At 45.6% G+C, this 14,329-nt stretch overlaps 1 protein-coding gene across 3 annotated transcripts in view; it reads right to left on the reverse strand.

Moving 5' to 3' along the window:
- Nucleotides 1-14,329, reverse strand: part of CEP170B (centrosomal protein 170B) — an 82,436-nt gene that overhangs the window by 30,427 nt on the left and 37,680 nt on the right. For all 3 annotated transcript variants that reach the window (XM_088673585.1, XM_088673579.1, XM_088673582.1), the window contains exons 7-8: nucleotides 1,910-2,026; nucleotides 885-1,361 (exon numbers count right to left, since the gene is read on the reverse strand). In XM_088673585.1, coding sequence (XP_088529711.1) covers nucleotides 885-1,361; nucleotides 1,910-2,026 — 594 coding nt within the window. The remainder of the gene's footprint in view (nucleotides 1-884; nucleotides 1,362-1,909; nucleotides 2,027-14,329) is intronic.

Here is a 14,329-nt window from a genome sequence, read left to right on the forward strand (position 1 = left end):
AACTGGCATTTGCAGGAATACTGCCTGCAACAGGAGATGCAGAACATAGTCATTGCAGCTAGTATCCAATGACAGCTTTCTCATCCATGAATTTTTCCCTTCCTCTTTTAAAGCCATCCAAGTCGGTGGCCATACCTACATCTTGAGAACGTGAATTCCATGGTTTAACCATGCACACGGTTTACTTCCCTTAGGAAACAACTTGTTTTTTCTGAGCTTACTCATTGAACTGTCCCCCAGAAGGGCTTCTAATCTTTTCGGGGTGGGGGGATACAAGGAAAGCAACCCTTCCCCTTCCTTGCCAGTATCCCCACTTCCAAGCAGACTTATGCTTACAAAGGACAGGCAAACCCCTGGCAGAGAGGACTCACTGAGACGACAAATGGTCTTGCAGACTTCTGTTTAAAGGTAGACAACATCTGCTGCTGGGGTTCACGGCTTTCTGTGCCTCCCAGTTCTTGTTTGTGAGGAATCACAGGACACTACAAATCCCATGAACCCTGGCGGGATGATGCTCCTGAGCACACTCACAAGCATAAGCAGACGTGCAAGATTTCTTGTGCACCCAAAAGCAAGACCACCCGGCTCCAAGCAACTCCTCCCTCGCTTTGGGAAGAGTAAGTATCCTTGGAAGGATGGGAGAAATGGAACAGAAAGACGGCCGGTGCAAGGACAAACCCCAGGACGAACAAGGGCCTAATGCAGAGAATGGAATTCAAGTTTACAATGTAGCGGGGAATTTCCAAACTATGTAAAGTTCACATTCCAAATGTCTGTTCCATTTCAAATGTGCCCCATCACTTCAAAGAAGAATAAGGAAGGCATCTACAGCCAACGAATGCCCTGGAACCACAGCTTACAACTCTAGCAACGCTGGCATTTACCTTTCAGAGTCCTGACGTGAACTGGGAGGTCGCTTTTCGTACTGTACACGTCCTCTCCCGGGGACGGCCTCCTCATGAGACTCGGGTCGTTTTGCACCAGCCAGTCGGCCACTTTGCTCTCTGCCGAGATCATTTCCGCGTGGCCGGCTTCTTTGCCGAGGTTCCTTCTCTGCCTGAGCGAAAATTTGGTGACGTGATCTTTTATCTTTATTTTACCCGGGGTGCAGTCGTCAAACTCTATGGTGAAAGAGGCATGACTCTGCACGACGGGCAGCGCCACCGCATCAACATCTTTGGTGGGGATTTCGTGGACTTGGGCCTCTGGAGTTTTCACCGGCTGCTGGAATTCTTTCGTCGGGATTTCAAAGTAACTAGGCTCCCTCCGGAAGGCATAGACAGAGTCGCCCTGAGGATCGCTGTAGCCGGTGATGTTCCCATTGATTTCCTCTGCGTGCTGACCTATGTCTTTTGTTCTCTCTGCAGGGTAAAAGGGGGGGAGTATTATTTTGCTTCTATTCTTTTAATTTGATATCAAAGCTTTTTATTTTTATTTTATTTAATACTTGTCTTCCACTTTTCCAACAACAAACGCAGAGCACAAAGCAGCTCACAGCAATCACAACAAAAGCATTAAAAAAATAAAAATACCAGCACACAACACAATATCAAAATCAAAGTCTACGTAGAAGTTTTGAAAGTTTCTACGAGTTTTAATCCGTTTTAGTCTATTCTATTGCAGTTTTAACTTTCTGTAGGTTTTTAAATATGGTTGCAAATCTTTTAGTGATCATTTTATTGCTATATATATATATATATATATATATATATATATATATATAGTATATAAATTATATGAAATAAATAAAATAAACCAAACACAGTAACATACAGATAAAGCACACAACACCAGCAAATTACTCAAAATGAGTTAGTGCAATTCAATAAAGTCACTGTTATGTCAAGTTCCTATTCACACTATTCACCCTTAACTGTTGAAAAGAGAAGCAGCAGGTACGTATATTTACCTGGATACGGCTCTTCTTGCCTTCTGTCATCTGCTGACTCCAACTTATTGTTTTCATCATCTTCCCCCCACCATGATGGCTGGCCGTAAAGCGGTGTGCGGTAAGTAGTTGTCGTCTCTGGAGGTAGACAACACACACACACACACACACACACACACACACACACACACAGGCAGCATTAGTTTGCTGGCAGCTATTGTTATCCAGTTCAAGATGGTGGCAAAGGGACACCTACTCCAAAAGACACCTTTTAGAAAACTAAGGGCAACAATATTTAATGAAAAGTGTTCCATAAACCAACTGCTTAGGCTTTGGAAGTAGTCAGGCTGGCTTTTAAATGGTGCTACTTGACCAAATGCAAACCTTGGTTCCAAATCTTGGTTATTTGGAATACCTGGCAAGCTAAATCATGGTTCACCTAAAGACATGTATGCAACTTGGTTTTTATTTTTAATTTTTTTAAAAAAATCATTGCAAGGCATATACTGAAAACACAGCATAACACGCTGTCAGAAGTCTAAAACGTGGACTATAATTTAACCTAGACCAGGCATCCCCAAACTTCGGCCCTCCAGATGTTTTGAGACTACAATTCCCATCATCCCTGACCACTTGTCCTGTTAGCTAGGGATCATGGGAGTTGTAGGCTAAAACATCTGGAGGGCCGCCGTTTGGGGATGCCCGACCTAGACCAACCAAAAAAGTCTCGATTGTCTGCAGAAGTTCTTTATTATTATTCATTAAAACAGTACTGGTGATTTTTAAATAAGTCTTTGAGTCTCTGTACTTCAGCTAGTGGTATTTTGTTTGGTCAATTTCTCTGTCAGGGCCAATTGCCAAACTTTGTTAAGCCAGTTCAATAAGGACGCCCCTTCCGAGTCTTTCCAAAACCGGGCTGTTAACAAGTCCCGATGCTAACAATGTATTTCCAATAAGAGATTTAAACGAGACAGATACAGGTGAAACTCGGAAAATTAGAATATCGTCAAAAAGTGCATTTATTTCAGTAATGCAACTTATTATTTTTAATTTTTCTTTTAATTTTTACAAATGCTTTCTTTTGGAAATTCCGCAGTAATAAAATAAATAGTTACAATAATGCAAAAATAAACATCGCTGTTACATTTCATTAATGACATTTCATTTATAATTGACCCGCCTAATGACAAATAATTACAATTATAACAAATAAAGGCTTGACATATCTTGCTTTGCATGTCATGCATCCATCTCACATATTGGTTTCACCTTTTAAGTTGTGCTACTGAAATAAATGCACTTTTCGACGATATTCTAATTTTCCGAGTTTCACCTGTATGTAGTTTTAAACCCGCAGAAGGCTTACAAGTATTCTTTTACCCATCCACAGACTTCTTACGGCGCAGACAGAGCAATCCTAAGTGGGGCCAGGAGAGGAGTGGCGTGGTAGATCCAGCATCACATCCAAAACCCTACCAGTTCACACCAGCCAGGGATAGCGGCTTCACAGGCTTAATGAGAGCCATTTCCCATGCAGAAATAAGCAAGGGGAACAGGAAATACAGGTTCCTTGGGCTTCCAGTCATCATAACACACCCCACAAAAAAATTCACACAAGCACTTATTGTCATATTGGGAGAGCCGTGCAGAATCACCTCCGCATCCCGACAAGCAAAAAGGTACCCTTGCAACTGCCTCCTTTGTGTAGCAAATTCAGTCCGCGCAAAGACATTCGCTCTGGGAGACTAGCCTCCCTAGTAACCCACCAAGCCCTGAACTTTATCTTCAGAAGACCGAGGTCGGCTTGTGGGGACCAGAATAAGTGTTTTAAAAGGGGGCTGAAATCTTCAGCACACGGGTTCTGCTTCAACTTGAGATGCTCTGTGCCAGATTTACGTATAAGCTAAACAAGCTATAGCTTAGGGTCCCACTCTCTTGGGGGCCCAAAAAAAATTTAAAGGGGGAAAAACTGGATGTACATTTCCAAAATATAAGATAAAAAAACAAATAAAATAAAACCTACCAGTACATACAGTTAAAAAGGTAAAGGGACCCCTGACCATTAGGTCCAGTCATGACTGACTGGGTTTGCGTGCTCATCTCGCGTTATTGGCCGAGGGAGCCGGCGTACAGCTTCCAGGTCATGTGGCCAGCATGACAAAGCCACTTCTGGCGAACCAGAGCAGCACACGGAAACGCCGTTTACCTTCCTGCTGTAGCGGTACCTATTTATCTACTTGCACTTTGACGTGCTTTCGAACTGCTAAGTGGGCAGGAGCTGGGACCGAGCAACGGGAGCTCACCCCATCACAGGGATTCGAACCGCCAACCTTCTGATCAGCAAGCCCTAGGCTCTATGGTTTAACCCAAAGCGCCACCTGCGTCCCAATACACTTAGAGCTTAATAATTATTTCTCTATTAATATACTTCTTCTTAATTGTATTTCACTATTACTACACTTCTTAAGTGTATTTCAGTTCAACAATTACTTTGATAAAATACATATTTTGTTATGTGCAAATGGCTTTAGATACCTATTAGGACCATAAATTACCATATAGCATATATTCAACACAAAAAAACAGAGACAATTTGTTGTTGAGAAAGGACAGCTGGACATATAAAGGGCCCCATTACCTTCAGTGGCTTAGGGCCCCATCAAACCTAAATCCGTCCCTGGACATGCTATGTACCCTTTGAAAATTATAATTCACACCCCGAGGATAAAGCAAGCTAGAACTTGAAACGCGTCATTACTGCTCTTTCTGGATGCCTCCCCTGAAATCCTCTTTCCATGATGTGTACCGACTTGCCCATCCTTCTTCCATCATTATTAATAAAAGCAATGCTTTTTGTAGCACTTTTATCTCACGGCAGGGTGCTGTACTCTACTGTTCTGTCATACACTAGGGATGGGGGAGCTCTAGCCCTCCAGGTGTGATCAAGGACGATGCGACTTGCAGTCCAACAACATCTGCAGGACTCCAGGGTTCCCCATCCTGGTCTTAAAAACAATTTCTTTGAGGTAGGTCATCATTATACCCATTTCACAGATAGGGAGAGGGTGCCTTATGAGGAACGGCTTAGGGAGCTGGGTATGTTTAGCCTGGAGAAGAGAAGGTTAAGGGGTGATATGATAGCCATGTTCAAATATATGAAAGGATGTCATATGGAGGAGGGAGAAAGGTTGTTTTCTGCTGCTCCAGAGAAGCGGACACGGAGCAATGGATTCAAACTACAAGAAAGAAGATTCCACCTAAACATTAGAAAGAACTTCCTGACAGTAAGAGCTGTTCGGCAGTGGAATTTGCTACCAAGGAGTGTGGTGGAGTCTCCTTCTTTGGAGGTCTTTAAGCAGAGGCTTGACAGGCATATGTCAAGAATGCTTGGATGGTGTTTCCTGCTCGGCAGGGGGTTGGACTGGATGGCCCTTGTGGTCTCTTCCAACTCTATGATTCTATGATTACGCTCAAATTTTGCTGGTGGGCTTCCCAGAAGCAGGTAGTTGGCCACCATGAGAACACCACGCTGGACTAGATAAATCTTTTGGTCCAATCCAAAAGGGCTCTTCTTATGGAGACGGAGGAGGGGGGGGAAAGGGTCAGGTTAGAAATTACTCTACACTGGGGACAGGCAATATGGTGCCTCCAGATGTTCGTGGACTCCTAAATCCCATCAGTGGACAGGGAGCTGGAGCTGTTTTTATATTGTGATCCTCGGGTGGACGGTGTTATAGAAATTTTAATAACAACAATTTGTGCTTTTATATTGTAAACCACCCTGTGATCCTCAAATGAAGGGTGGTGTACAAATTTAATGAATGAATGAATGAATGAATGGGCCCACGGGCAAGAGGTTCCCCACTGCTGTGATAAGACCATCAGGTTCAGATTCTAAAAACCACCGAATTACACCACTGCAATAGGGTTTCCGGGAAGTTTCCTATCCCAAGCACTGATCTCACCTGGACCTGCTGAGGTTGCAGCCATGCCCTGGGGCAAAAGGTTACAGCCTAAACCCCCTAACCCACAGCACAGAAGAAGCCTACATAAAGAGTCAACCGGCAGTGCCTGAAGCTTCAGTGAAAAGTAACTAAACAGCTCTGTCATCCTAGAGCCTGGCTCATTAAGCACCCATCCGCCGCCCCAACCCTCTGCGACAACTTTTTATGCCAGCCTGTCCAGATGGCTCCAATTCATTCAGGCACTTTTCTTGGCTCATCAATCCAGCCAGACAGCTCAGGGAGGGCGAAGTGGGGAATAGCATCCCTTTAAATGACAGGATCGAGGTCACAAGTCTAGATCAATATTGAACTGTTGGGTGGCGGCAGCGATACTACAAACACCACCAACATTTGGGGTCGGGGAGGGAGAGAGAGTGGGATGAACAAGATAAAAACGGGCAAGGAAAAAAGAAAAAAAGGCCAATAGAGCACCGCCAATCAAAATTATCAAGTTCCAGTAGACGGTTTTTAACCCAGCAAAGCATTATGGGAGTTCCAGAACAAGGTGTCATCCATCATGTATATACTAATAATGAACTTAATTCTCCAGGAGCCAATTCTTAGGTAGCCAAAGAATGGACAAGAGGATGGTGGGGGAGAATCTCAACGCTTGCAGAAATACAAAAAGAAAAAAGTTGGGTGGTAGAATCAAGGCTTGAGAGGGGAGAATCCACAAGACTGTGTGTGTTCAGTGGAAAACTGGTGGCAGAGGGAGAGATGGAATAGGACCCTGAATAGGAGCACTCCATGCTGCAAAATTCGGCTGCAGGTCCCATTCGTCATCACTCACAGCTCAGGACCCTCAAGGACTTCCTCTCCCCATAAGAACCAACCTGGACCCTGCGATCCTCCTCTGTAGCCCTTCTTTGCATGTTTCTCCCACGAGAGGTCTGGAGGGCAGCAATATGAGAACGGGCCTTTTCTGCGGTGGCTTCTTGTTTGTGGAAAGCTCTCCCCGGGGAGGCTTGCCCGGCACCTTCACTACATATATTTAGGAGCCAGGCAACAATGTTGCTTTAAAACCAGGCCTTTAGCTGAGCAAACAACAATTGGTTTTGTACTGTTGTTCTTATTAGATCAGGAAGTCTTGTGGGGGGAAGTTATTGTATCAGGAAGTTTTTAATGTTTGACATTTTATTATGTCAACCATCAAAAACTGATTTATTATAAGCGCTTATTTATTATATGCGCTGGAAGCAGCCCCAAGTGGCTGGGGAAACCTAGCCAGATGGGCAGGGTATAACAACAGCAACAACAACAACAAACCACCGAACCATCCCAATTTAAACAGGGCATCCCGGAAATTCAGAAACCATCCTGGCTTCCGAGTGGATCATAGAATGTCCCTTTTTTTTGGTCCAGTGCTATGGCGCAAGTCAGCTTGCTCCTGTGAGAACTCGGGACCAAAAAAACCCGAATGCCCCAATTTTGATCCCCTGGATGTTGGAGGGTACCTTATTATGATATGCGTTCTGTGTTTTAATTTTTAAAATTTATTCTGTAAACCACCCTGTGATCTTCGAATGAAGGACGGTGTATACATTTAATAAATAAGAACAATAATTTCTGAAGTTAAAGTAGCTTTGTCCCACGAATGAACATTGCTGCCTCACCTGAGCAACAGACGGTTTCTTCCTGGCACCGCCAGCACTGACTGGCAGCATGTCTTGAACCCACCTCCCTCAAGTCACAAGGGGGTGGGGGGGGCAGAGTCCTCCCCAGTCTTGGTACTCTTGATAGCCCTTGAACTGGAAGTGATGGAGACTGTAGACAGGATGCCACATACCTGTCCGGTTCTTTGGATTGAACTCTTTTGTTCAAGCTCACGGGAGAAGGACTTTGAGGGCCAATGAGAGTACTGGGGGAAACTATTTACTATTTATCCTCCTGCTGATTGCAGGAGGGCGACAGCAGGGTTAATGCACAAAGGCAGCAAACTGCGATTTTTGGTACCTGACTGGGTGATGGCAAACAGAGGGCACATCGTGCTCTTGAAAGGGCACGATGTGTTGGATGCGCTTTGCATCTATGGTGTGCAAGTTCTGTGGAGTCTGGAATTCCCCAGCAGATGTGGCAGAAAGCAGCAAAGAAAAAGAAAGGTGGGGAGGGGGACCCATTAGCCATAACTGGGACGGGAGGCCAGGAGCCACATTAGATCAACCCAGCATTAGGAGAAGCAGCGCGGCACCCAACCCCCTCTCTGCCCCACTAAAAAGTCAATAAAAATAAAATGAGCGATTGCAAAGAGGGCACTGCACCAGCTCTCTCCAGACAATGAACTTGAGTGCTGATCTAAAAATACCGTCTGGGCAGATCAGAGGAAGGAGAGCCAGGCATTGAAATAAGGGCAGCTGTCCCAAGAGACGGCTTTTAATTGATGGTTCCTGCAGCTTTGATCATGGCAGCGGCTCACTCTATTTTCTCTGAAACCAAAATATTTATGCACTTTTTTTTTCAAAAGTAGCACGCAAAAAACACACACATACGAGTGCCTGGGCTGCCAATGGAAGTTTTTAAGTGACCCCTCTCCACACACACACAAACAGAAAGGTAAAAGCATCCTTCAGAGAGAGAAAGTGGCAGATTGTTACAGGCGGTTTGTAACAAAGACATCTCTCTCAAAATGAAAATCCATACCACTGCAGTCTAGCCCTTTCCCCATTCATTATTAACAGCATCTCTTCCATCTCCAGCAGACACAGATAACGAATGGACTGGCAGTGAGGGGGGGGTAGCAGAAAAGCTGGGTGGGGAATCTGATTCAATCTTTCACGGTTTATATCACAGGTCTTCAACGAAGGGGTTGGGAGCTGCAGGTATGTCATGGGGTCACAACACCAAGCGGCTGCCGTCATGTTGGACTTCAGCGAAGGCCAACCGGACCACATGGTGTCCTGGCCAGGGCATGTTATTCTGACGAGACACTCATTCAATCAGTTCCCATGTGTGCTCGTTTACAAAGCTATTGTACTACCAACTTTATTGAATGCTTGTGAAACATGGACCACTTATAAACGCCATCTCCAACTCCTCGAAAGATTCCATCAACGGTGTCTCCAAAAAAATTTGCACATCACTTGGGAAGACAGGCAAACTAATGTCAGTGTACTGGAAGAAGCAAAGATCACCAGTGTCAAAGCAATGATTCTTCAACATCAACTTTGCTGGGCTGGTCATGTTGTGCGGATGCCTGATGATCGTCTTCCAAAGCAACTACTCTATTCCGAACTTAAAAATGGAAAGCGTAATGCCGGTGGTCAACAAAAGAGGTTTAAAGACTCAAGGCAAATCTAAAAAAATGTAGTATAAACACTGACAACTGGGAAACAATGGCCTGTGAGTGCTCCAGTTGGAGAGCAGCCTTTACCAAAGGTGTCATGGACTTTGAAGATGCTCGAACTCAGGACAAAAGGGAGAAACATGCTAAGAGGAAGGCACACTTGGCAAACCCTCACCATGATCAACACCACCTAGAAACCTATGTCCCCACTGTGGAAGATCCAGAATTGGCCTCCACACTCACTTACAGACTTCCTGTGGAAACCATGTTCATGGAAGACAATCTTATTTGGCTACGAGTGATCAACAAAGAAGAAGTATCATAGAATCGTAGAGTTGGAAGAGGCCCTTGTGTTCATCTAGTCCAGGCATAGGCAAACTCAGCCCTCCAGATGTTTTGGGACTACAACTCCCATCATCCCTGACCACTGGTCTTGTGAGCTAGGGATGATGGGAGTTGTAGTCCCAAAACATCTGGAGGGCCGAGTTTGCCTATGCCTGATCTGGTCCAACCCCCTTGCAATGCAGGAATATGCAGCTGTCCCTTACAGGGATCAAACCTGCAACCTTAGCATGACCAGCACCATGTTCTAACCAACTGAGCTATCCAGCATAAATAGCAGGGCTTTTCACAGGTATGTATTTCCGGCCAACCACTGCCCCCATTTTCCTATCGCTATGCCTAGAGTGAGGACACATTGGGTTCCCACAGGTTCAGACGAGACGGACTTCCTAGGGTTTCAGTCGTCCCCTCCAGCATCATCACAGGGCTCTGACTGGGAGCACGTTTTCACCCCCAGCAGCTTGGATGCCACGGAGTTTTTGGGCTTCCAATCATCTCCCCAGCTACCCATGTCCTCGGGGGAGGGGGGGCTGGAGGGGGGTGGATGTAAGGGGGAGGGATTATAGAGAACCCTCCCCCCTCATCAGAAGCAGCCCGTCTCCAAGCAGTCATGAGAGCGAGGGGTCTGAAGGGGTGAGTCAGGAAACAGAGAGGGAGTGCCAGGGCTCTGGCAACATCAAAGAGCCCCTGCTCCATAGGCAGGAAGAGAGGGAGGCGGAAAGAGTGGACAGGAATAGGTCAGACAGAAGACCCATCCCCCCCCGACACCGGAATTGAGAAGGAGGAGGAAAGGGAGGCGCTTCTCAGTTCCGAGGCTTTTATGCTGGTCCCGAACGCAGAAGGGGGTAGTGCAGGAATCTGACTCGAGCGGATAGACATGAAATGAGCAATCCGTTACACTGTAAATAATGTGCACCAATAAAAACGTCTGAAAGACAAGCATGTGGAAGGTCGTTACTCAAGAGTAGTCACAACACACCCTTGACAGAAAGAAAGAAAGAAAGAAAGAAAGAAAGAAAGAAAGAAAGGATAGATTGATTAGATAGATAAGATAGATAAGATAAGATAAGATAGATAAGATAGATAGATAGATAGATAGATAGATAGATAGATAGATAGATAGATAGGTAGAGAGATAGAGAGATGATAGATAGATATAGATAACACAATAAGAGCACATCGCTTTGAAACCCACATTCATTTCTCAAAAAGGGGGGGTCATTGTTAATGCTAAGTAAATTTAGCACCTAGTGAGTGAGCCCCATGGAACAGAGTGAGGCTATTTCACAGTAGATATACTTAGGGCCACACCGCGGTTTAAAACAGTATTTCAGAGCTGGCCAAGAAAACTAAATCACTGTATACCTGCAAAGTATCCACAACACCAATTGTCTAAGTCCTGTGCTATTCCACAAATCACTTCCAAAAGACACAAATTTGCAGCCAGCTTCCATGCACAAAGGAAAACAAATGGTAAAACCTACCTGGGGCTCAGGAGAGAAGGAAGACGACTTCAGAACTGCAGGATGAGCCCAGGGGCAAATCATGTGCTATACTCCTTCCTAATCTAATCAGGGGGATCAGCTAATTCCTAAATCACAAGAGGACAGAGCTCTCTTTTCCAATCTGTTTTTTATGAAATGAAAACAAAATATTGCAAAGTACAGGCAAGTGACGATCGGCAATTGAAACAGACTTGGGTCTCAATAAAAGTTCTCAGGGCCGTGGAATCACGCCTGCTGAAGCTGGCTTCTGTGATGTATTGAGAAAAGACAGCAAAATAATAATAATCTCATACAAACTTTCACTGTGTTGCTTTTTCAACATTTTACAAAAATGTATTTCAGGCACTGAGAGGGAATGAAAGAGGCTTTACTTGTTTGGATTCCTAGCTCGGTTCTCCTGGGCTCTCAGCTTCCAACAGAAGCAAAACAAACAAATGAAATTTGCTCACCTCAGAGCTTGCTTCAATTTGCTAGAAGCAAATTACTAAATACCTACAGGCTTAACCCAGCAGTTTTCCTTCCAAAGCTTCTTTTCCACCACGACTGAGTAAGCCCACTTTTCTACTAAAGGTATTATGTTCTTTATTCCATTAATGATTTAAACCCACTTCCAATCCTCAAACTTAGGGAGGGGGATGACTAAAAGGGTCTACAAGAGCCGGATTGGTGGTATAACACAAAACCATACACCTGTTGCACAAGACTTTCATTAATGGATCAATGCGTTGAGAAGAGTGCAATACAGCCCTCGTGGGATCGTTGTACTCCTTCAGAATAATGGAGAAGGGATAACATAGAAGCATAGAATCATACGAGTTGGAAGGGACCACAAGGATCATTTAGTCCAACCCCCCTGCAATGCAGGAATCTTTTGCCCAATATGAGACTCGAACCCACAACCTTGAGATTAAGAGTCTCACAATAACACAATGGAATTCATAACAGTGGCAATTAACTGAACGTTTATTCAAAACCTAATTAAAATTAATCGGTTTAATAATCAACCCAACAAAACTGATCAACTATTTATTGTTTAAATTTGTATGCTGCCCTTCATCCAAATATCTTAAGGTGGTTCACAGCTGTGAACCTGATCGAATGCATCCCCCATAGGTTGGCAGGAGCTGGGACTGAGCAACGAGAGCTCACCCTGTCGCGGGGATTTGAACCGCCGACCTTCTGATTGGCAAGCCCTAGACCAGGGGTCAGCAAACTTTTCCAGCAGGGGGCTAGTCCACTGTCCCTCAGACCTTGTGGGGGGGCAGACTATATTTTGAGGGGGGGGGAATGAACGAATTCCTATGCCCCACAAATAACCCAGAGATGCATTTTAAATAAAAGCAGACATTCTACTCATGTAAAAACATGCTGATTCCCGGATCGTCCGTGGGCCGGATTTAGAAGGCGATTGGGCCTTAGTTTGGGCACCCCTGCCCTAGACTCTGTGGTTTAACCCACAGCGCCTCTACCAGCCTGAGACTGGTATCTAACTTTGTGAGTGACCTGGGACAAGCGAGTGCTGAAGCCCTGGAGTCCCCTTCTGCCTCAGAAGTGAATGGGGGTGTGCAACATCAGGTGCTATAACTGGCAGATATTATAAAGCCTCTGCATTGGCGAGGCATGGCAGAAATAACAAGGGCCCCACCTTTTCCCTTTGCCTGGTCAGTGTACTATGTTCCTCCTGCACTGCAGGGCTCCCGTTGAATACTTACTCTGGTGGGACAACATCCACACAATACACTTAAAAGCAGCATTAAACCACAGACATAGCTTCGCCCAAAGAATCCAAGGAATTGCAGTTTGTTAAAGGCGCTGGGAGTTGACAGGCAACCCCTATTCCCCGCACAGAGCTACAATTCCCAGAGTGGTTTAACAATGAAGGAACTCTGGGAATTGTAGCTCGGAACTCTGGAAATTGTAGCTCTGTGAAGCGAACAGGCGTCTCCCGACAACTCTCCGCACTCTTTGCAGAGCTCCAGTGACGCTTTGGGGGAAGCCATGAGTGTTAAATTGGTGCAATCAGCATCAGGTATGGTTGGACTACAACTCCCATCAGCCCCAGCCAGCAGTGGATGATGGGAGTTGTAGTCTAACAACATCTGGAAGCCCCATGTTGGTTGCACCCTTAACAAACGGCCGTTCCCCGAGGTACTTTGGGGAGGAGCTGTGAGTGTTAAAAGTGGTAAAGGTGCAAAGCATGCCCTGGCATGACTTTTAGAACACACACTACAGCTGTGTGTTGATACAGCTACCCACTTGCCCAGACAGGTGGTATGGACAGACACCTGCCCATACACCAAATGCATGGCAGGGAAGGCAAGACCACGTCTATTGGTCATGGCTCCAAACACCTAGCAACCCACAGGTGCTGCACCAACGCAACTGTACACACTTAGATCCTCTTCTTAGTAATGCTGCACATAGAACCATAGAATTGTAGAGCTGGAAGGGACCCCCAGGGTCATCTCGTCCAACCCCCTACAATGCAGGAATCTCAACACGCAGCCCCCCATCCAATCTGAAACCATACCGGACCCTGTTTAGCTTTGCAAATGTGCAGGCAATGGCTGGGCACGGCCAACAGGCTCAAAAGCGGCAGGATGGCCTGCAGACCTGTAAAGTTGGGTTCTAACAGAACTCTGAGCATGCCTAAACTTTCCACCAATTTTCAGCAGAACTACTGCAAATGTTAGTTTTCAAGGAGCTGGTCCATAAGGTGCATAGTCAACATGGCAGCCTTTCAGATGGTACTGGGCTGAAATTCCCGTCAGCCCCAGCTAGCAGGGCCAATGGTCAGGGATGGTGGCAGCTTCAGTCCAGAATCCGGATGATGGCACATTGGCTGCCCCAGATGTAGGTGAACTTGTGTAATCTCCAGCAGCCGACAAGATAAGGCGGGCAAGGGATGTGAATTCATTACTCTGGGGATTGACACGGGAGGGCGGTTGTGCTTTACAACGGCATGGCAAAGATCTCACATTACAGCTGTTGCCACCGGGAAGTTTCCTTCGAGGCTGAGAAGGCAGTTGCCTCCTTTCACCCTTGTCTGCTGTCGCAGCTCATCACGGGAAGCGGCTCCTCATGAATGCAAACTCCTGGCTCGCTCCGAGCAATGCAAAACGGAGCTTGTCATGTCTACTGGAGGCGTCACAGGTAAAACTGACAGCCACCAGCCACACAGGGCTTACTCGCCCCCTTATATTTTGGCCCTCTCTTTCCACGATTTAAAGCTCAATGTCCAAGCATTTTTATTTTTATTTGCCCCAAACTTTCCCCACAGAAACCAGCTCTTTTAAGCTGAATCCGAGCA

Source organism: Zootoca vivipara, chromosome 1 (genome assembly GCF_965207765.1).
Source record: "Zootoca vivipara chromosome 1, rZooViv2.hap1.1, whole genome shotgun sequence".
NCBI lineage: Eukaryota > Metazoa > Chordata > Lepidosauria > Squamata > Lacertidae > Zootoca > Zootoca vivipara.